Source organism: Zootermopsis nevadensis, unplaced genomic scaffold (genome assembly GCF_977971745.1).
Source record: "Zootermopsis nevadensis isolate Lab colony 2312 unplaced genomic scaffold, Znev_1.0 Znev_ptg000007l, whole genome shotgun sequence".
NCBI lineage: Eukaryota > Metazoa > Arthropoda > Insecta > Blattodea > Termopsidae > Zootermopsis > Zootermopsis nevadensis.
The window spans coordinates 13,417,424-13,437,490 of NW_028259139.1; the positions used below are offsets into that span (position 1 = coordinate 13,417,424).

The 20,067-nt window shown below is 42.6% G+C and overlaps 3 protein-coding genes across 8 annotated transcripts in view; 2 read left to right on the forward strand and 1 right to left on the reverse strand.

Annotated features, from left to right (window-relative positions):
* The window catches only part of LOC110829751 (uncharacterized), a 30,628-nt gene extending 14,591 nt beyond the window's left edge, over positions 1 to 16,037 (forward strand). For 2 of the 4 annotated variants that reach the window (XM_022063797.2, XM_022063800.2), the window contains exons 2-4: positions 5,192 to 5,384; positions 6,602 to 7,349; positions 13,960 to 16,037. In XM_022063797.2, the coding sequence (XP_021919489.2) occupies positions 5,245 to 5,384; positions 6,602 to 7,349; positions 13,960 to 14,157 (1,086 nt within the window). In that variant the 5' untranslated portion in view covers positions 5,192 to 5,244 and the 3' untranslated portion in view covers positions 14,158 to 16,037. The remainder of the gene's footprint in view (positions 1 to 5,191; positions 5,385 to 6,601; positions 7,350 to 13,959) is intronic. The other 2 variants (XR_015533942.1, XM_022063799.2) reach the window with 2 other exon arrangements.
* On the reverse strand, positions 16,005 to 19,699 carry LOC110829741 (5-formyltetrahydrofolate cyclo-ligase). 2 transcript variants are annotated; one of them, XM_022063777.2, is made up of 5 exons: positions 19,588 to 19,699; positions 17,939 to 18,061; positions 17,501 to 17,628; positions 16,879 to 17,012; positions 16,005 to 16,501 (listed from the first exon to the last, which is right to left on the reverse strand). In XM_022063777.2, the coding sequence occupies exons 2-5, from the start codon at positions 18,047 to 18,049 to the stop codon at positions 16,284 to 16,286; spliced, it is 591 nt and encodes a 196-aa protein (XP_021919469.1). In that variant the 5' UTR covers positions 18,050 to 18,061; positions 19,588 to 19,699; the 3' UTR covers positions 16,005 to 16,283. The 2 variants fall into 2 exon arrangements, with proteins under 2 accessions (XP_021919469.1, XP_087200468.1); XM_087344342.1 differs by lacking the exon at positions 17,939 to 18,061 and having other exon boundaries at positions 19,588 to 19,674.
* A 21-nt stretch (positions 19,700 to 19,720) lies between these two features.
* The window catches only part of Trpm (transient receptor potential cation channel, subfamily M), a 38,295-nt gene continuing 37,948 nt past the window's right edge, over positions 19,721 to 20,067 (forward strand). Inside the window, exon 1 of one of the 2 annotated variants that reach the window (XM_022063776.2) lies at positions 19,721 to 19,869. The gene's annotated coding sequence lies outside the window, so the exon portion shown is untranslated. The remainder of the gene's footprint in view (positions 19,870 to 20,067) is intronic. The other variant, XM_087344341.1, reaches the window with a different exon arrangement.

Sequence of the window (20,067 nt, forward strand, 5' to 3'; positions counted from 1 at the left end):
TTATTGGATCTGCAAGCAAATTGCCATATCGTCCTTTACCAAATTAGTCTGAGGTTGGTATCCTATCTTAAAATCATTTATGCCTCTGTACAAAACTCTAATATTTTTTTCTTTACTTTTTGTCTCAATCTCAATAATTTTGCCTCTCAGATATTCCCTTTTTCTTATTCATAAAGGTTTTACTGTCTTTACGTCTCACGTTACATAGATTATCCGCATTTGTTTTGTTTGGGTCCTGCAACATTGAAATTTTGTTTGCTTCCGTCGATCTGTTAATTTGGAACATTCTTCAACAAACCAAGGTTTATTTTGCTTTCTCCTGTAGTATCCTAGTTTCCCTTTGGCTGAAATTTTGATACAGTCTCTGACACTTTCTCACTCCCTGTTGATATCCACACTTTCACCATCTTTATCTGTCTATAAAATTTGCAACCTGTTAGAAATTTCAACTTGATCTTACTCCTTTACGTCTCCCTCACTTATTTTTTTCAAATCAGATCTTTCAGTGTCGAAATTGTATTTAGTTCGTCTGCTTACCGACAGCCTCTCCCTCACTTTTGCCAGTACCAGTTAATGGTCAGTGTCACAATTTGCTCCTCTGAATGACCTCACATCAATTATACTTGTGTGCCTTCTAATATCTAATAAAACATGATCTATTTGATTGTGTGCTCCCATCTGGAGAAGTCCAAGTGTATATATAAATATCGCGATGTGGACATTTTGTACATTTTACAATTAAATTTTTACGTAGCAAAGTTTATTGCTCTAACACCGTTATTATTACTAAGTGCATGGAGACTCTCGTTACTTATTGTGGGTTCTCCCTTCCAATTTTTCTATTGAAATCTCCTAGCAGAATTTTCATGTGATACTTGCCAAATGTATCAAATGCTAATTCCAATTCTTCATAAAAGCTATCCTTGATATAATCGCTTTTGTCCTCAGTTGGGGCATGAACATTAAGGAAAATAATATTGCACCAACATCCTTACAAAATTACGTAAGTCAACCTGTCACTAACAACTTATACTCTCTTAACTGCTACCCTAATTCTGCTACGGACAAAGAAACCTGTCCCTAACTGATGATTATCATTCCCTTTCCATAGAAAAAAGTGAAATTTTCCATTTGGATCGGGTCCCCCCCCCCTCCCATCACACCTCCTGTACTGCCACTAAGTCTAACTTATAATTCTGTAATCACCTACTTTCTGATTTCAGTGCCTCTGCCCTGTAGAGACTCCTAACATTCCACGTTACAAATCTCATATTTTCTATTGGAATGATAGTGCCAAAGAGTCCTTCCTGGTCCGAGGTTTTGTTAACTTTTTCGTAACAATACATGTTTTATGATAAAAGGTTGTTAGCCTCACGCCCAACCCCCAAGCTGGAGGACCACCCCTTATCAGCTGTCGACGACTGCTTATTCGATATATTCGTAGCTAACCTCCATAACAGGAGGCTGTTACTCCATCCGCAACCTGAGGACGCGCCATGCCGTTGTGACAGGAACCCACGAAACATGTCGTGCTCCTTCAGTAGTCATCGAGATGAATCGATTGGATGACAGATTACGCAAACAGAGAAGCATATTTCGAAGGTCCCGCGTTCGTGTCTGTACCCGCAGACAGGCTGTCATGAAAGTGTTTTCATGATTTTCCTCAGTACCAGCATAGCACCTTGAATAAGAACACGTCCGCTCCCTTCCATACCCTTCTCGATTCATATTATTGATCGTTATTGGACGGTATATATAGTCTGGGCTTTTGGCAGCGTCGTTAAATACACAACCACGCACGACGTACCTGTCAGTTCTAGCAAACGGCGGGACTCAACTTTTCGAAATGGGCGTTTTTTGCGTCCGTCGTTGGACTTTGTGTTAATTTTTACAAATACAACAGAAAGTGGTATAAAGCGCGGAGGTTTGACCGGTTTCTTCCTTGTAGTGTTTACAGATCTGTAAATTTCAGTGCGAAGTGCCTCGCATACGCTGAGCCCTGTTTTCCTTTGCTTTTGTTTTGAGCCACATTTAAAATACCTGCGTACCGATAGACTAGGAACTAGTATTTAAGTCGCTGGACAAGTTGTGCAACACACTTGGTCGCCGCCCCCATGTGATTGATGCAGACCAAATCAGCTCTGGAATGCTGCCGGCAGGTGACAGTAGTCGAGTGGCGATCAATTATAAGCGCTTCTAATAAACGCAAATCACTGGTTTAACCGCGCATTATCTAACATTCCAGCTGAGTCTTCTTACATAACAACGCGTCTGAGCCACTTTCGGACCGCGCACTACGGCTACGTGTTACGTCATTCGGTATTCGTTGTCACACACAAAAAAAAAAAACGCCGAAGTGAACGGAGTCACTAGAATTCAGGAGCTATTAAGTAATTAATTCCGAATTTTCATAAAGCAGAGGGCCTTAAATTCAACCGTTAACCTTCCAAATTTTACAGTGTCTCTTCTGGAAAGTTGTTGTTGTATCTTGGCTCTACAACCCGGTTGTGGGTTTTGGTCACCTCCTTTTCGGAGGTTTCTTGGTCTTTGAAGTGTGCATTTATGAGTAGTGAGTGACCAGCCTACTGACTCTGCACAATTTCTACTCAATTCCGATTTGACTGCCAGAGCCAGCTAGAAGTTAATCAGTAGACTTGGGTGAGAAATGGCAGCTGAATTTTGCTTACGAAACATCTCATTCATGCTCTTTTACATGCCGTGAATCGACGAAAGAAGCTGTGCTACGGATTTTTATTACCCTTAAAATCCATCGACCTCGGCCGGGATTGAACCCGCGAACCTTGGGTCCAGTGGCGAGCACGCTAACCATAGTCCACCGAGGGAGATCTTCTGGAAAGTAATGAATGAAACTTTCAGAAAAAGCAAGATTTTATTTCAAGCAACTCGTCTTCATTTCTCTCAAAATGTTGCGATACTATTTGGAAAATACAGAAGCTTGACCTATTACTTTTAAGTCTTGCTTTCTAGAACGTAACGCGTTTTGGAATCCTTGGACTTGTTCCGTGCGGTGAAATATATTAATGATTCTGCCTCAGTTTCATATCAAGTTCATTTAGGGCCGAGAAATTGTTAGTTACGTTCCAACTTTTATTGAGCACCTGTCAGTGCAGATCAGACTTTCTCGACCAGAATGTGTCGATCTCATTTGTGAGTTCGCATATTTCTTTTAAATACTTTGTGTCTCGTGGCAAACAACCAACTTCATATGTGTCGGACTACCTCCAGTCTCTGAACAAAGTGCTTAAAAATGTCAGTTGTTCACTTAGCTACATATGACGTAATTAATGGCTTTGGTTCTTTCAGTAGGTCTGTAACATTAGAGGAACATTAGTAGTGCATAAAACAGTTATTCAATGAAGCAGAATTATCGGTTGTCTTCAGCAATCTATTAACAACCCTTCTGTGGCCCGCAGCACCATCACTCCTTTGCAGTTGTCTTTTGTCATCCGCGACCCAACCGCAACTCACAGCATGAAATCCGAGTCGCCACAGAACTGCCTGCCTCAACACAGCTTCATAATGCCACAATGTCTTATAAGTAGGAGTGTTTTACAAATGTGTTCTTTGGATTTCATCTAGACCTGTTTATTGTTGTTTTGTAAAGTAGGCTAGAAACTACACAGGAGAATGTTTCAGATAAATGTCAGTACGAGAAATCATTAATTACGCTTAGCCATGAAGTACACGGAGGGAGCACTCGGGTGGCCATTGGCCGGCCTTGACATGTGGCGCACGGTGAAAGTGAATCCCGCACAACCAGCGGACTACGGTTTGTTATACTGCGCAGTATCAGATGTTATCTTATTGGTATTTCGATAAATCTCTGTCTTATCGGGAAAAAAGTTTCAGATAAAAAATTGTCAATCTCAAAGAAACCAGTGCTTTGACTTCCAGTGCTAATGTTTGAGTATTCTTTTATTTGATAAAATTAAGACATATACAGACGTCTTTATAACATATCATGAAATACCCCCGCCTTTTATGGAACTCGAAGGTTCATTACAATGTTCACGACACTCCGCCAGTGGATGCTGTCCTGAACGAGATGAATCCAGTCTAAACATGCACACTCAATTTCGGTAACGTAAGATCCGGCTTAATATTATCCTCACATATACGCCCACGTGACCTCTTCCTATGGAGGTTTTCGGCTAACATTTCGTATGCATTTCCATGCTCAACGCATCCCATCCACGTATGTTCAGCGAACCTAACAATATCTGGTGTCCAGTAGAAACATACAACTCAACTTAATTTTCCCAACGACCCCGTTTATTTGTCCGGAGGGTCGCATTTTCTTCTTACTGCCGTGAATGTGACAAACCAACTCGTGGTTCCGTACATTAAAGCGCAGTCCTGTAGCTAGGAGACTTAACTTTGTATTGTGCCGGGGCGGACACTGATGGAATGAAAAATTATTTAATTCAAACTCAGAACAGAAGCCTTCAGTTTCCAAACAATCAGTCTCCCGTTATAAATCAGGTATCGTGAAGTGATTTTGGGTGTCACCGAGCATTAGGAAAAATCTCGAAGCAAGTCGTTGAGTTGCGACAGAACGCTCTGTACTGACTGCAGCTGGTTCGTCTATTATGAAACTTTCCCTCCTCCCACCGAAGTCTTACATCGGAAAATTTTCAAACAACAGCTTTTCGCCACCGTGTCTTGGACCCATGACGAGTCACGACGACATGACGAGATCATTGACGTCCTGGTCCCAAATGATTTAGGTAGGCTACCTGCTCTTCGTTTTGTGGATGTACCATATAATTCACGTCATTAGGTCACCTGTCTATGCTCAGTAAAGTTTCAGCGTCTCCAAGTGCCTTGTTCTGTCTGATCGTCTACAGCCAGTCAGCTGAGGATCCTCTTTTTTATATCTGATCTGCTGGATACTGGGAACGACCCGTTCTTCAAGTGCCTGAGCATTGCGGGTCCCAAATTTTCTTTGGCTTGATCTATAGACATTCGGTAGGACTCCTTGGACGAAGGATCGGCCCGTCGCAAGGCCTCTACCTGTACACAACACAGAAGAACGCGGACAAACATCCATGGCTTGAGTGGGATTCGAACCCACGGTCCCAGCGACCAAGCGGCACAAGGCCCACGCCTCAGACCGCGCGGCCACTGCGGACCCCATCTCATCTGCACCGAGTTCTATTCCAGTTAGCAGTTTGTTGCAGGAGCCGGGCAGGATGAGGTGAAGCTGGACTGAGCGGGGGAAGGATGCTCAAGTGGCTGCTGGCAGGAGCCTCTTCACGTCAGACCGCTTGTGCTGCCCCCACCGAGATTGTAACTGACGACCCCCTGGCCACGATCTGCGCGCACAAGGTGGACCGGCCACTGGAGATCTACGCAGTCAGCAGGTCAGTTGATACAACGTCGTTACGTAACCTGAGTAATCGAGCTGTATTTTTAACATCCAGCTTATCATTATTTTGAGAAAATATATAATGACTCTCACGAATATTTTGTTAGTGGACAAGGAAAGGAACACGTGGAGGAGACCGAAATGTTGTGGGGACTTCGAATTTAACTTGGGTTATATTGGGATTATTTACGCGCAATTCGAACTGCAGGGTCTCTGTGGCGCGCGCCTCTCAGCCTGCAATTTGCTTTGAAGGCTAGAGACAGTTACACGATTTCGCTTATATAATGAGAGAGGAATAGCATTCTGACCAGGCGGTGCCATTCGGTTCTCGTTGCCTTGGGCAACTCCAGCTGTTGATCGTTTCGCATTGAGCGTTGTGTAATTCAAATGTTTCTTCGAGGTGTGGGCCTCCCACAAAATGCAGCCTGCAATAGGCCTACTTTACGTATTTATATTGCAGCTATAATAAATCTGCTGTAAACATAATCACACAGACGAGAGCCAGAAATTACATTCCCTTGCATTTATCTATTAAAACATTAACCACGCGGGGAAAAGTCTCTTATTTTGTCGATATGCTTTAAATGGGCTAATGGGCTGAATTTAAATTCGGCTAACAACGTTTCGTGTAGACCCACAATATAAAATTTAATCGAAATCCGTCGGGTAGTTTCGAAGATAAAAGCTGTGGACGGACAAACAGCCACGACCTCCCCATATGCCTTGATTCCGTGCATTTTGTATAAGGAGCACAGGGAAAAGCTTAGCAGCACAAGGATACCTTTTAATTGTCCGCGGGTTTGAAATCTCGCACCCTTCTCTTCAGAACGATCGTTATCGGGTTATTTAAGAAAATGCCTGGGTCTGTAATGCTTTGAGTTATACCTCCACGCCTCTTTCCGCCTTAATGTCTCGGTGCTCACACGCTCCTAGATTACAGTCCTCGCTGCGTGTTCCGTGATAGTGAAGTCCCGCGTTCGAGTCGAGGCATTTTATTGTTTAAATTAATGCTGGGGTAGTACTAGGGTTGTTTAGTTCTGCATCTTTCCTGATGTGTGTCGTGGATGCCTGGTTGCATATAGGGAGCTTGGAGGTAAAAATCCACGCCTTGTTAACATTTCAGTTGAGTGACCAGGTTCAGTCTGTGGCCGCATTGTACCCGACGACAGAACCATGTCAGTACTTTTAAATTACATACTTTTTTGTTGACAGAGTGAATCCTCTCTTCGACGAGGAAGACCCGAAGACCCAGCAGCAGCACGGTTCTCCGGAGTTCCCTGACAAATCCGCGAGTTCCGGCTATGGTAGCCACAGGTACAACTCGTCCTCAGAGAGCGGGGCGGAGGAACCGACGGAGACCGCGACCCTGCGCGATGGCTACACGCGTCGCACCAGCGCAGTCACGCTGAGTCCAATTCCGGAGGGCAAAGTTGACCACTGCGTCCCGCGTCCTGTGTGGCCGCAAAGCGCCACGACCTGCGACCGGAATACTGGAAAGGCGACGGAAGGCTCACACAAATCGTCACAAGAAGTGCTCAGGGAGTTCCCAAACACGACCAAAGAAAATGCAATGCCGGAAGATAATCTTAAACTTGAATCGCTACAGAGGAATTCTTCTTGCGAGGAAGTTCTCAGGAAGTTGTCGGTGACTATGAGTAACAGGGAGCCACTGACGAAAATGTCTCGAGCTCTTAGTAACAGCAGCAGTAGCAACGGTGGGTCTCTGAGGGTCCGGCCTTTGGATAAGAGGGGGACCACCCGGAAAGGAAGAGTGTCGTCGTCTTCCTCGACGAGTAGCAGCGGGTTCTCGGACCTGACCCACACAACGCCCAGTTTGTGTTCCAGCCAGCCGCCCGTATTTCTGCACGAACACTTGTCCAGTGTGCCGAACTGCGTTAGGAATGCGATGTTGTGCGGGACATGGGGGTCCGGAGACGTGCGCCTCAAGTCCTCATACTGCGTGAGTAGTGGTAATGGCGGATGCCAACTTGCAAGGATCGCATTTGGGACTCTTGTATCGCGACATCAGTTCAGTTTATCCTAGGTCTGTGCTTCCTGACATCTCGTGAAACTTGCCACTTAAATCGGCAGACGCGCTCCTTCCGAATTACTCCTCGACCGAGAAACCGTTTTTATTTCGAAGTAAAAGTTCAGTTGTGTTCGTGTGATACAACCAATTACTTCCCCTTTCGGTGGTTTTAATGTGACTTCTCGCATCGCGATGTTCTGGTTAATTTTGTTGCGCATTTCCAGTGAGGGCTCCTAAATTACGTGAACCGTTTCGTCTTTTTATCCGGTCTGACCAAGATAGTGGTTTGGCCCTAAAATGAGCCAGAGCCACTTTCTTTCTGTTGAGTAAGAAGTTGCAAGAAAAGTAGCAGAAGCCATCGGTGGTTTCAGAAGGAAACAAACTGAACTTAGTTAGTGGCATTGTCTTCAGCTTTCGACCACGAACGTGTCAAGTGTCCTTCTGCCTACTGGAGAAAGATCATTGTCACGACGAAAGTGGAAAGTTGTGGACCCGCTGCCTGCAGCGCAATTCATGCTTATTTTCCAAATGCGTTCTTTGCAGTTTTGCATACTTATTCGCCTGTATCTTGCAGTTGCAATACAAACAGGCTGTACCTCAGAATTTATTTTTCCTGGCATTTCATTAAATATTCGCTACAGAATATCTTAACATGTTTACCAAAGAAAATTTTTATGAACAAGACAATTTGTAGGCTAATTTTATGGTTTGCACTTCAAGGCTGTTTTGTTAATTAAATGTGGAAATATCTGCTTGCAGGCCACACATCAAACAGCATTAAGAAAGTAACAAAGTATTAGATAAAATTTCTGAAATAATTCTTTTCGCATTTGGTGCAATATGCGAAAATAACAGTTAAATTTTTTCGATAAATTTGATAGCGCCAATAGGAAACTTCGTCAAAATCCGTTGGATGAGTTTCGTAGATTAAAAATGCCGAACTCCTGTCGCTTCCCGAAACGGTAAAAATGGAGGTAGACTACATGAAACAGTTGTTTTGATTTGTCACCGTCCGAATCTCGTCTCTTATTCGGAAGATAGGAAATAAATCGCCAGGGTTTGGAAACAAAGAGCGCGGGAACATGAAATGAGTGACAGTCATGACGACAAAATTGGCGATTTATACAGGTAACGCAGCTACAATGCAGGAGAAAAGTAATTCACAGATAATTTTCATGACGAAACCGCTTGGAAAGCGGATAATATTTTAAGATGGATCTTTCTAATGATAGGACTGGCTAAAGATAGTGTTCTGAACTGGCTCTTGTTGTACGGTGGTGGACATTGATCAGCTGTGTAACTGTCTTCTTGAAACATTTTGGGCTCCGTGTATTCTGAAAGATGCGTAACGGAACACTCCATTACAAGCACTAACAGTGTCCTGTCTGTTGGCATTAGAATGTGACTGGATAGGGCCAATATCTAAAACATTCATGGTTTATGAATTAATTGTTAATGGGAACAGGCCAAATCCATGAGATCTTAAGGAAAGAGACAAGAGTCAACGAGCCGACACGCATCAGAGGTAGGCGGTACGATTACAAATGTAAACGTCTGTAAAACTTACACACAAGGTATCGATGTGAAAGATTGAGGTTTAGTCAAAAATATGCATAGAAATGGGTCACTAAAGTATTAATTGTAATTTTTGTTGGGGTCAGCCTAAGGATTGAATCGGATGACGTAATTTGGGATAATGATCCCGTGTGCGTTGACTCCGTGTGGTGTTGTATATGGTTATCGACGTTTCGGAGTAACTAATCACCTCCGTGTTCTACCCTGAAGACGATGGTAACCACCTACAAGATTACACGGCGTCACAAACCAAAATACCACCATCCATGAAATGCCGGCGTGCTTTCTTCTGAATGCAAATTGCTTTGTGTGTATTCCGTTGCTGTGTGCAGCAACCTCTGAGCAGACCTCAGAATCTCATTACTGCGTTTTGGTTAAATGGTCGCGGAATCGCTTCCGGTCCAGTACCTTGCGGCTTTCTCTGTCACACACAGTGAAGCTTCCGGCTCGAGACGTCGCGTTTCGACACACTCAAATGCAGCGTGTCTCTTCTTTTGTGTGTCCGTTACCATGGCGACCGTACACGCACGCGAAGTAAACTGTTTACAGAAGTATCTTGTCGCTTTTAACTTTCATTTTACCCGTTGGTTTGTATGCGTACGGCACGTGGTCTCTTATCCTAACGGAAGAAATTGTATTCGACAGAGTGCTGAAGAGACGGGATTATGGAGAACAGGTATTAATGAGATAATCTAATAAATAAATATGAGATGGGCGGTGTATGTAGCACGATATGAGATATACAAAATAAACATGAGTGTGTACATTTAGGTTCCGACACAAGCGCACAAGCTGATCTCTCACCGTGTAGATACTTTGTTAAAAAATATCGCACTGCTCCATTGTTCTTTATACTTTCTCTGTCAATTATTATTCTTCGTGTTAGACTCACCATCTCATACACTTTAATGTCTTATTTTTCATAAGATACAAGATTCTAAAATGAAAGATGACTGTCATGTTTTATCCGATCGTAAGAAGTATCGTCGAAAAGAATCATAGAACTTATTGGTTTTTACGTCTCCTTGGTACTGTTAACGCAAAATGTTCTGCTCACAGACTGCAGACTATTGAATTTTGGATCTCGCATTTTGCTACGCTTCGCGAATCTTAACCATTTCCACGTTAGAGCATGTCTTGCTTAGAAGCGCTGACCCTGCTTGTCTGAAGGCAGAGTCTGTAGTGTTAACAAAAAAAGCTTTTCAACAGTAAAATTTATAAGTTTAACAACGATTGGCATCGTAAAGTTTAAACAGACGATGTTGTAACATGAAGTCTGTGAACCGTTTGTTATTGTCCATATGCTAATTCCATTATGCAGGAAGTGTAATTAGGCTCCTTTATACTGCCCACGACAAAGAAGTTGAGGAAGAATATTTACTGAACAAGCGAAGACCAACGCGGAAGAAGAAAGGGTCCATTATCTTGCACGCACCGTTATTGAACGAATAACGAATGAAGTGTACGTAGATAAATCATATAGTGTATGGTATTCATTAGAAAAATGAAGCGAAATTTGGAGGCCATGTTTGTAGCTTCAAGTAGCTTGTATTTGTGTTTTCAGTTCCAGTTGGTTAATCTCTGTTTAGCATTTAGAGGAAAAATGACTTCTCATGATGTTTTAGAGCTTCTTGCTAAACGTGAAAATGGCGACTTCCCCTTAAAGCTTTAATGTGCGTATCTTTTTAGACAAAAACTAGTGACGTCGTTTGTTTCCGTTGTTGAAAAAAGACACAAATAATCAGGGCGACGTTTTGTAAAAGTGATGAGAGAGATTTCATTTCATTAAGCAAGCATATCCAGAGAAGTGCGTTTCTACACGACCTATAACGTCCTTCAGCTTATGATAGGTTGAACTACGCAAATAAAGTTGTGTCAGAAGGGCAAAGGTGCTTTCTGCCGTCGCAAGGCAAATGCGTTAACATTTATAATTCACTTTCTTAGAACACTGGTAGCTCCACTGAGTAAAAGGTGGCAGTCACACTACTAGTCACGAATGTACCTGTTTTAATGGAACCCGTGTTCACGTGTGATCCGCTCCACGCATTCTTCAGTATCATTCAAACTTTCAGTCTTCATTTACTGACTTACTTGCCCTCCTTAGCTAAGCTATTAAGCTTAGCGACGACTTAAGCGGAAGAACGTACCTTTGGTCGGGAGAGTCCATGTGCAGTTTGTGGGAACGTCTAAATCTTCTGACCTCCCGGGCTTCCGTAACTTACCAAAGCTCCGACCCAGTCATATGGCCGAATCTCGGCCAAGTTTAAATTGTTTGAAAGTTTAAATAATTTATTGATAATTATTAGTGTTTGTTTCTGCTGCCAGTGAAGTGTGTAGGAGCATTTACGTCTTTAATAGAGCAGTAGTTTTAGCGTTCGCTCATTTTATTCTTAAGAGCGGCGGACAAAGTGTCAGAGATCCGTTCTATCTCGCGTTGCAACAATATTTAATACAGAACATGTGTCTATGTGTGTGGTCCGGCTGTGTACAAAACTTCACGCTGTTCGCCAGTTGCTGGCACCAGTCTGAAAGCTAAGTGTACATTCTGTGTAGTCACCGCTTTTTCTTTTTTACATTCTACAAAAACATTAGCTGAATAAATGTTGGATGTTTTTGTATATTACATATCTTTTCAGGACGTTATGTTAAATGGCGCTAGTGTCGCTCCCACCTCACAAGTCCGTGTCTGTCATTTGGTATTACCGATTGTAAAAAAATTAAAAAGTACGAGGTTGGGGTAGTATTCAATGGAATTAAGATACCAAAATTAATCAAAATCCGTCCGGCAGTTCCCGATTTTAAAAATGTGGACAAATAGACATGCTTAGTCCTGCATGCGTTAATTTCTGCTCGCATTTTGCAAAGAACGCCTGAAAAGGAAGAGGGAGACAGGGTGCAGCCCGCAGGAGGGCCGCAAGTGGGTCACTTGTTTCTTGTGGACGTGGCCGGCGGGGACAGGCCCGGTTCTTTATGACTTTCCCTCATACTGCACCACAAGATACTGTTTTGTGCTTTCACTTCTCTCTCTCTCTCTCTCTCTCTCTCTCCACCCTATGTGTGTGTGTGTTACGTAAGAATGAAAAAACTCGCCCCTGTCGCCCGGAAACTCGAAAATCCAGTGTCATCACCAAGCAGTGTCAAAACAGTCTTCCGTTGCACCCATACCTCGTCCACATCTTTACGGTTGTCAATTATATTATCTTACAGGCCGAATAATTCCTAAATTGAGCCTCGCGAACTCGAGAGACGTTTGAACCCACGACCACTAAATTTGGCGGCTTTTACCAGTGATTAGACGTCGCTGACTGGCCGGCTTGCCAGGCAGGACATGGAGAAAGATCTTACTCCGGACGCTCAGCCGACAGTCAATCACACCACTGTCTTATTGGGTTTGCCGTCTCAGTAGAACAGAACGTGAGGACAGTCTTCGGCCAAGTGCCTCTGGTCCAATCGCTGCTGTCGGACAGCAAGCTCGCTGTCCTCCGGCAGAAAACTGCGCTGTACTGACGTTAAGAAATTGATAGTCTGACGGCAATGCAGTGTCGTTACGCAATTGTAACACTCCACCACACTCTGTTAAACAACTGTGTCAGATCTATCACTGGAGCCATCGAGTGATGGATCTTCTTTGCGTCCTTTCCTGCAGATTGCTTTATCTGACGCTGATATCATGCGTAGGAGCAGTTGCGTGATTAACATGAAAGCCGTATAACTGAAGGCGTGAAATGTAAAGTAACAACCCGTTTTAGTGCGATGCACAGTTATGGTAACATCATGTTTCGAGAGACATTGAATTTTTGGTGCCTTGTGACAACTTTGAAACTAATTCTTGAGCTGCACGAAGGGTTTCTTTGCCTTTGCCCGCCCCCGCCCCCATTGTTCCTATTAACCTTATTTTTGTATTAATTTTCGTTCAAATACAATTTTAAAACTACCCTATCATGGAGCAGAACCTTTCTTGTAAGTCTGTAGTTTCTCAGCTGGCCAATTTAGTCCCTGCTTTTATAGAACCAGAAGATTAATTATCACTTTGGACCCAATTCTGGACCTATTAAAAGTGATATAAAATATGCATACAAACAAAACTGTTTACACCATGAAAGACACTAATGTCAAACGCGTTTCGACCTCAAGAGGTCTTCATCAGTGGCAAAAAAACAAGTTAATTCATATAATACAAAACAAAAGATTGTGGTTTTTAACAGAGTACAGAGGTAAGTTCTTTACAAAACCATATTTAGTAACACCTCACTGGATGTTGGTTGCACAGGAGCTGGTGTATTGTATTGGGCACGTAGCTATTAGTCACTGGTCTGAAGGCAGTTGTTGGTCTACGGTGAGCCCACGCTTTGTGGAAGTTCTCAGGCACAGACGACGCAACCACGGCTCGTTGCAGACCAACAAAGGCCATCAGACCAGTGGACTAATAGCTAAGTGTCCAATGTAATACACCAGCTCCTGTGCAACCAACATCCAGTGAGGTGTTACTTAAATATGGTTTCTAAAGTACATACCTTTTATGCTCTGTTAAAAACCATAATCTTTTGTTTTATATTGTATGAATTAACTTGTTTTTTGCCACTGATGATGACCTCTCGAGGTCGAGACGCATTTGGCATTAGTGTCTTTCATAGTGTAAACAGTTTTGTTTGTATGCATGTTTTATATTATAATACATTACACGGTATGCAAGGTTTTAAAATTAAAAGTCATTTTTACACCCTTACATCCTGTTTATCTAAGGCTTATGCTTCGGAGACGCATCTCTGTCAGTCTTCAGTAGGACAGTCGCGAACCTGACTAGATTCCACACTGTCAACGGGTTAAAAATATCATCTTATTATACAGCTGTAGAAAGTGAATGTTTCGACACTTGTGGGCAGATGTCTCTGGCCGGCATATCTGTTGCGCGTTACGCAATGCATTAGCATGTCGGGGTCAGTACATGATTTGTTTGTTTGTGCAGCCGTCCCCCGGGAGGCTCGACTTCACGCTGGACATGCATCGCGCCGAGCAGCTGATGGTGAGGATAAAGGCGGCCAAGCGGAGGCGCTGCTGGTGCCGGGTGGTGACGTCACTCCTCGGTCTCGTGTTCTTCCTCATGTCTGTCATGGTGGTCAGTATGCTACTTACCCGGGGCAAGAGGGTGTTCGGCCCCATCTGATGTGAACTACGCTACCGGTACACGGCACTTTTAGCAGTTTCGTCATTTTACATGGGAAATAGAAATACTTTCCCCAGTTCTCTTTAGTTGAATGTTATTGTCCGGTATTTGCAGTGTAATCAGGTTTCGCCCGAGGAAGTAAGAAAGACGACGGACAGCAAGAAGCTGTAGGTCGCAGGACTGATTTAGGCAGGCGTGAGGAGTACAAGGCGAGGTTGGTGTCGTGATTTCTGTTTCTGTGTCATTAACACGTGGCTCTAAGCCGCTTTCTTGAGGCAGAAAATTGCGGCCTCAGAACATACTCAGAAACTGTAGCTGCAGATGTAAAGTACCGAAAACTGACTTCGCCGTGTTCTGGCCGGTAGAGAGTTGTGGCTGACATTTTAAAATGTTTTATGTAGTTATGAAAAGGTAAGTATTTATCGATGTACCAGATATTTATGTAAATCTCTCATTGAGTATTTTACGAGTCATAAAAGAAAATTAATTCATGAAATAACTGCGTTCTTGGTGGCAGCTCCTTCTAGTGTGAAGCAACAGGGGATTTTGCTTCACACGACAACGAACAGAGCAGTTCGAGTGGCCCAGTACTTGGCAAGAGGTAGACGGCATTGTTACTTCGTGCCAGACGTCACGTTTCAAGTTGCAGAGCTGTTCATTATTGCGTCACACACAAAGCGATCCTAGCTACAAGGTTTTGTTAAGATAAATAAAATGTACATCCAATGTTACAGTGTGCGTGCAACTCGACCCCAAAGGCAAACTTTTTCTGGAAGGTGTTATTATTTATTAATTTATTATAAACAGTTCATTCTGCATTGTGAGTTGTCAAGAATGGAACAGCACATAACAATTCCTGTTCGCACTGGGTCTTGAAGCTGACTACTCTCAGACCCATAGCCTCAAATACTGTAATGAGGGAAATTGATCGGCCAGTCATCAAATTTTGCATGACGGTACATTCAGGATTCTTTTTCCACAGTCCAGGAAGCAGACAGCAACGAGTGCTTCTCGCTGCAGGGAACACTGTTAAAACCACGTCGGCCTTCGTAGGGAAGCCAATAAATACATCATTGAGTAGTAGCAACAAATAATCGTAGTTTTTGTCCCGTAAAATAGCCATCTTAAAGAACATTCGAAATTAATATTTCATGAAACATTTGAGTCGTTCGTATTTTTTGACGCATGGGGCGTGCAAGTGAAAACACATTCTTAATTTCGGCACTAGATGGAGCGTCACGCCCCACAGCTAGGCTGAATGCGGTGACAAAAAGATAGAGCGGTGCCTCGACTGGGAATCGATCCCCAGTCGTCCAGCTCGTAGCGTACTTTAAATTTATAATTCACGGGCTGTACTGCATCGACAGTTCAGAACAGCTCTCAATTGTGCGATCATTCATGTGCAAATAACATATTTTTATTTTGCTTCAGGAGTGTACTTCTGGATAGATTAAAATTTCGAATTTGTGATTCAAAACGAAATTCGTTTCTGTGCTGGTGCTAATATTGAAACTAGAAGGTGGAGAGAACCCTGAGTTTCCACGGAATTTGGTTTGGCAATGACGAATGAACAAAGAATATGTCAGTAGACTTTCGATGTGAGCGACGACCCTTTGCGGTATGACAGTTATACTTTGAGCCGCATTTCTGTGTGTACGTGTTTGTCGCCGATTCATTACCCAAGCCTGATAATTTCAACAACTTTTGTTTAGCTGCTATGTGCTGTTTCACTCAGCGCGCGTGGTTACGAAGTCATTCACAATGAGAAATTTGCACGAGTGAATGGAGAACACAACTCGCAGTGTTTTATTTAATGTACTGGAATGTGTGAAAGAATTGTAAACAAGTAAATTATAACAAAATTTATTTCCACAAAACAAGTCACAATTTACCGCCCTGTCTTTGCAATCCTTCTTGTTATACTGCGTTGCACCCAGTTCGAATCCCAGCCGGTGCCTTCTCGTTCCTCAGTTCCATCACCGCCGATCGCTTAAACAGAGTAGAAAGAGTCGAACTTGGTTTGCTGAAACTCTAGGGTCAACAGTTTCACTGTTCTGGTGGCTCCACTGTGGCACCGAGACCGACGAACACAGCGGAATGGTCATTCAGCCGTCGTCTGGAACCCGTCAGCCGTGGAGCACCTTATCCAAGCAGATGTCGTTCTCATCCGTGGGGACGGAAGCCACCATCTGCTGGCTGAAGGCCAGTCCCACAGTGAGGGGCGCAGAGCCCTGGGTTGTCCGACATTTGGCGAGGAATGTGTCGTAGTAGCCCCTGCCCCGTCCCAACCTGTGGCCTGCTACTGTGAAGGCGAGCCCTGGCACCAGAATGAGATCCAACCCCCCTGCAACCAGACAATAGGTCCTAGTTAATTAGGTCGTAACATGTGGTTTCGGAACAGGTTATCAGTCTAATCCTTGAATTGGTGAAGAAGAAGACACGTGGTTTGCATCTATCTCACAAATAAGCTACTTTCTGCGTAGCTTACTTTCCTTGTGTATTGCTCAGACTGTAACCGACACCTCACTGCTGTCACATGATCCACCCTGGCAAATGATTCATGTTACTGTGACCTCGTTCTTACTCCTTTCGTAATCATTTTGACACCGTCGGGCGTCATATGACCGGGAATCCCGGCTTACAAGTTTCTGCTTGATTGTTATATTCGGGAAAGGAAATTCGATCTATAATTTTTTTCATGAACATTCGCTTATATATAACCTGTTTCCAAAGCATTTTCTCTCTCTTCGGACTCCGCTGGTTGCCTGATGCTCCACTTGGTTGTCGGCAAGCTATCCAGGTCCTGAATGGAATTCAATCTCACCATGTCCATCGCACGGCTGTCATCTGCGTACCTGAACACAAGTTCACACTTTGGATAAGGCGCTCGCTTCTAATGCAGTAGGCCTCTAAACCAGGGGTTCTCACCCCTTTTCGCTGGCGTACCACTAATTCTAATTTAACACATTAAATGTACCACTAACCAAATGCGTTTAAGGAAAACTTATTTATGTTAATATTATCTTTTTATTTTCTTACTTAGTTCGCGTACCACCCAACATTTCCATAGGTTGAGAAACGCTGCTCTAAACCATGACCATCCTTAAATTTGCGTGTGTTTTCTCTGGATCTTTTCTGTCGGGGCATGTGAAAGAGCGTGTTTGTCCCATTCGCTTATATATCTCGCGATTTCTAGTGGTCTGAACTGAGTAAATCCTAATGAAAGAATTTCGAACAATTTTTTTTAAACAGAATCTTACAACTGAATTTTCGAGGCACATAGCGATTGACGTGGTTCATCAAATGACATGGCGTGTTATGCCCTCAAATGCCATGTTCGTACCTTGGGATGAAGCAAGATTTTCCGGACAGAAAAATGTTTTGTATAATTTTATCTGTCTGAATCTCGTCGTCCATGCTGATAAAAACAGAAATCCTTCGACTTTTATGGTACTCAGGCCTTGCGAGGAACTGAAACAACAGAGAATCGTAATGAAAATAATTCACTGCTCTCAGGTCCAGTTGAACGAGCAGAAGGTGGCATAATCTCATCAGACAACGCTTTCAGTACTTTGGACGAGATATCTCGTTAAGAAACCGCCTACTTCTGCTCTGGACAACTCAAGAATTGATATATAAGTCGTGTCATCTAGTCACAGTTTAAGGGAACAGTTTACACCAGGTACAAACTACAGTACACAAGAGTCTGTAGCCATGGTAACGATTTACTGTAACTAAAGTCTCTGTGCTTTCCAAGTATAGTAGGCTGCAGTTCCGATACCCGCTCAGTAACCAAATCGGACTGATACTTCTTCTGTTCTGGCGTAATCAGAGCGATTATCTTCTTAATATCCTTCCGTAATATGAGCTTAGCTTCCTTCGTGACTGACATCCCAACAAAAATCTGTAAAACGCGTTAAATTCATAATTGGTATGGGTTATATGATTCACATTTCTGTATGCATTATGTTACTATAGTGCTTATTGGAAATTACAGTTGATGAAATTGTTACAGTATGATAATTAGACCTCTAGAGTGCAATATGTTTTTGTTTAAACAATTTTGTTTGTGTATGACCATTGTTTATATCAGTAGTCGAAAACATTTTCATCACCGCAGCTGCTTTGAGCGCTGAGAAATGCTAATAAGTGAAACTGTACTTCTTCAACTTATTATGAGCAGCTGTTTTCTTAAAAAGGGATAATAGCTGTATTTATCCATACAACTGAGTTGAATGCAAAGACGTTTAGTATCTTTCAGTTTTGATTTCAAGTCATTGTTAATTTGATTAAACTTGGGTTATTAATACGACTATAATTTTCGAATTATTTTGTTAAATTTGGCTAATTCCTAAATCGTGACGGATCTGATACAAAAGTTTCGAGAAATATTGTGCCCGGCGGGCCCCAGGTTGTCGGCCCATTGTTCAACACCACACATCGTCAGCCTTAACTGTTAGGCACATTGCAGAACGGGGTTCTTCCACAAAATAAATGTAAACTGAACCAAGTGATTCTAAGCGATCTACCTCACACGTAACATTGAAATAGAAGCAGAAATAGTTCAATAAACAATAATTTAAAACAAAATATATTACATTGGAATAACGACGAAATATGCAAACGAAAATTCGTCGTTAGTCAATAGTGAATTCACAGAAATACTTGTCTACATTTCTGCCGATATTAAATACCACATAATTCTTAGGTAAAGTTTGATTAATATTCTGGGGAACTGCATATCAAACTTTCAGTTTCCCAAATTGCTTAGATTGGTTTTTATTTTTCTAGCTTCTATTTCCGTTTGGATAGTACAGTGTGCGCTGAAAATAAAATCCAGATCACTGTGTCGAATTTTGAAAAAATATTTCGGTATCTTTCTACCGACGCCTTCCAAATAACAAAATTGAGAAGTCCCAAAAATTTAGAAGAACAACAGTTTGTTGAAAGTATTTTCCTTGGCGCACATTCCTTCGGCAGACTAATTACAATTTTTTGCACAAAAGACTAGTATCTTCACCAGCTGAGCGACTGTCATTATTATACAAGAACTCTGCGCATTCCAGTAGTAAGATGAAGCATTTACGCATTTCGTTCACGCGTCTGCTGATAGATGGCGGGCACACACACACTGCTGAGCTACGATATGTAGCTAGCTCTATTCCCGATCCCAGTCCTAATGAATAATTATTTTCTATTAATGTGAATTGTTATTATGTACAAATGTCGACTTTTAGAGAAACTGGTATTCAATAATTACGTTGTTTGAGTGGTTCGTGTTAAATAATTATGCTGAGCTCTTACAAGGAAGAACATTATGTAATAATTGGTATAAATTACAGATAAACGTGGATGATGTAGAAATGATCGACTTGTTTGTGCAAATTACACGTGTAATGCATTTAACTGACAAGAAGAAGTTGTACTTACATCTGATAGATATCTATGTATTGCTCCGAAAAACCAAATCAACAGCCATGTGGAAAATTAAGTCGACGATGTTGTCGATAGTCTCATGCCAGGTATCGATTAATCGAAGTTCAACTCTCTTTTGCGTCAGTCGTCGCAAGGCCGACGTGATGTAAAGTGGTGGTGTGTGGCAATCCGGTTGTTTGAAAATACGAATGAGTGTTCATGTGCAGGAAGACAATGTGTCTAACAAGAAGATACAGTTTGTATAAGAAATTGTAGCCTGCCTTTGTGAAACGCAAGGTAAGCGTTTAGTTTCACAGCTTTTAGTGAAATTACTATATGCAACGTGAGCTTTTGTTAAAGTACGAAGATTACGGTGTTCTGAGATGTTGCGCCGTGTTGACTGGTAGAAGTTTACCGACGTTTCAGAGGTGCTTTCTGCGCCCAGATTACACGGCGCCACATCCCAAAAGACGTCCCCCTTCATACTCGCTGCCG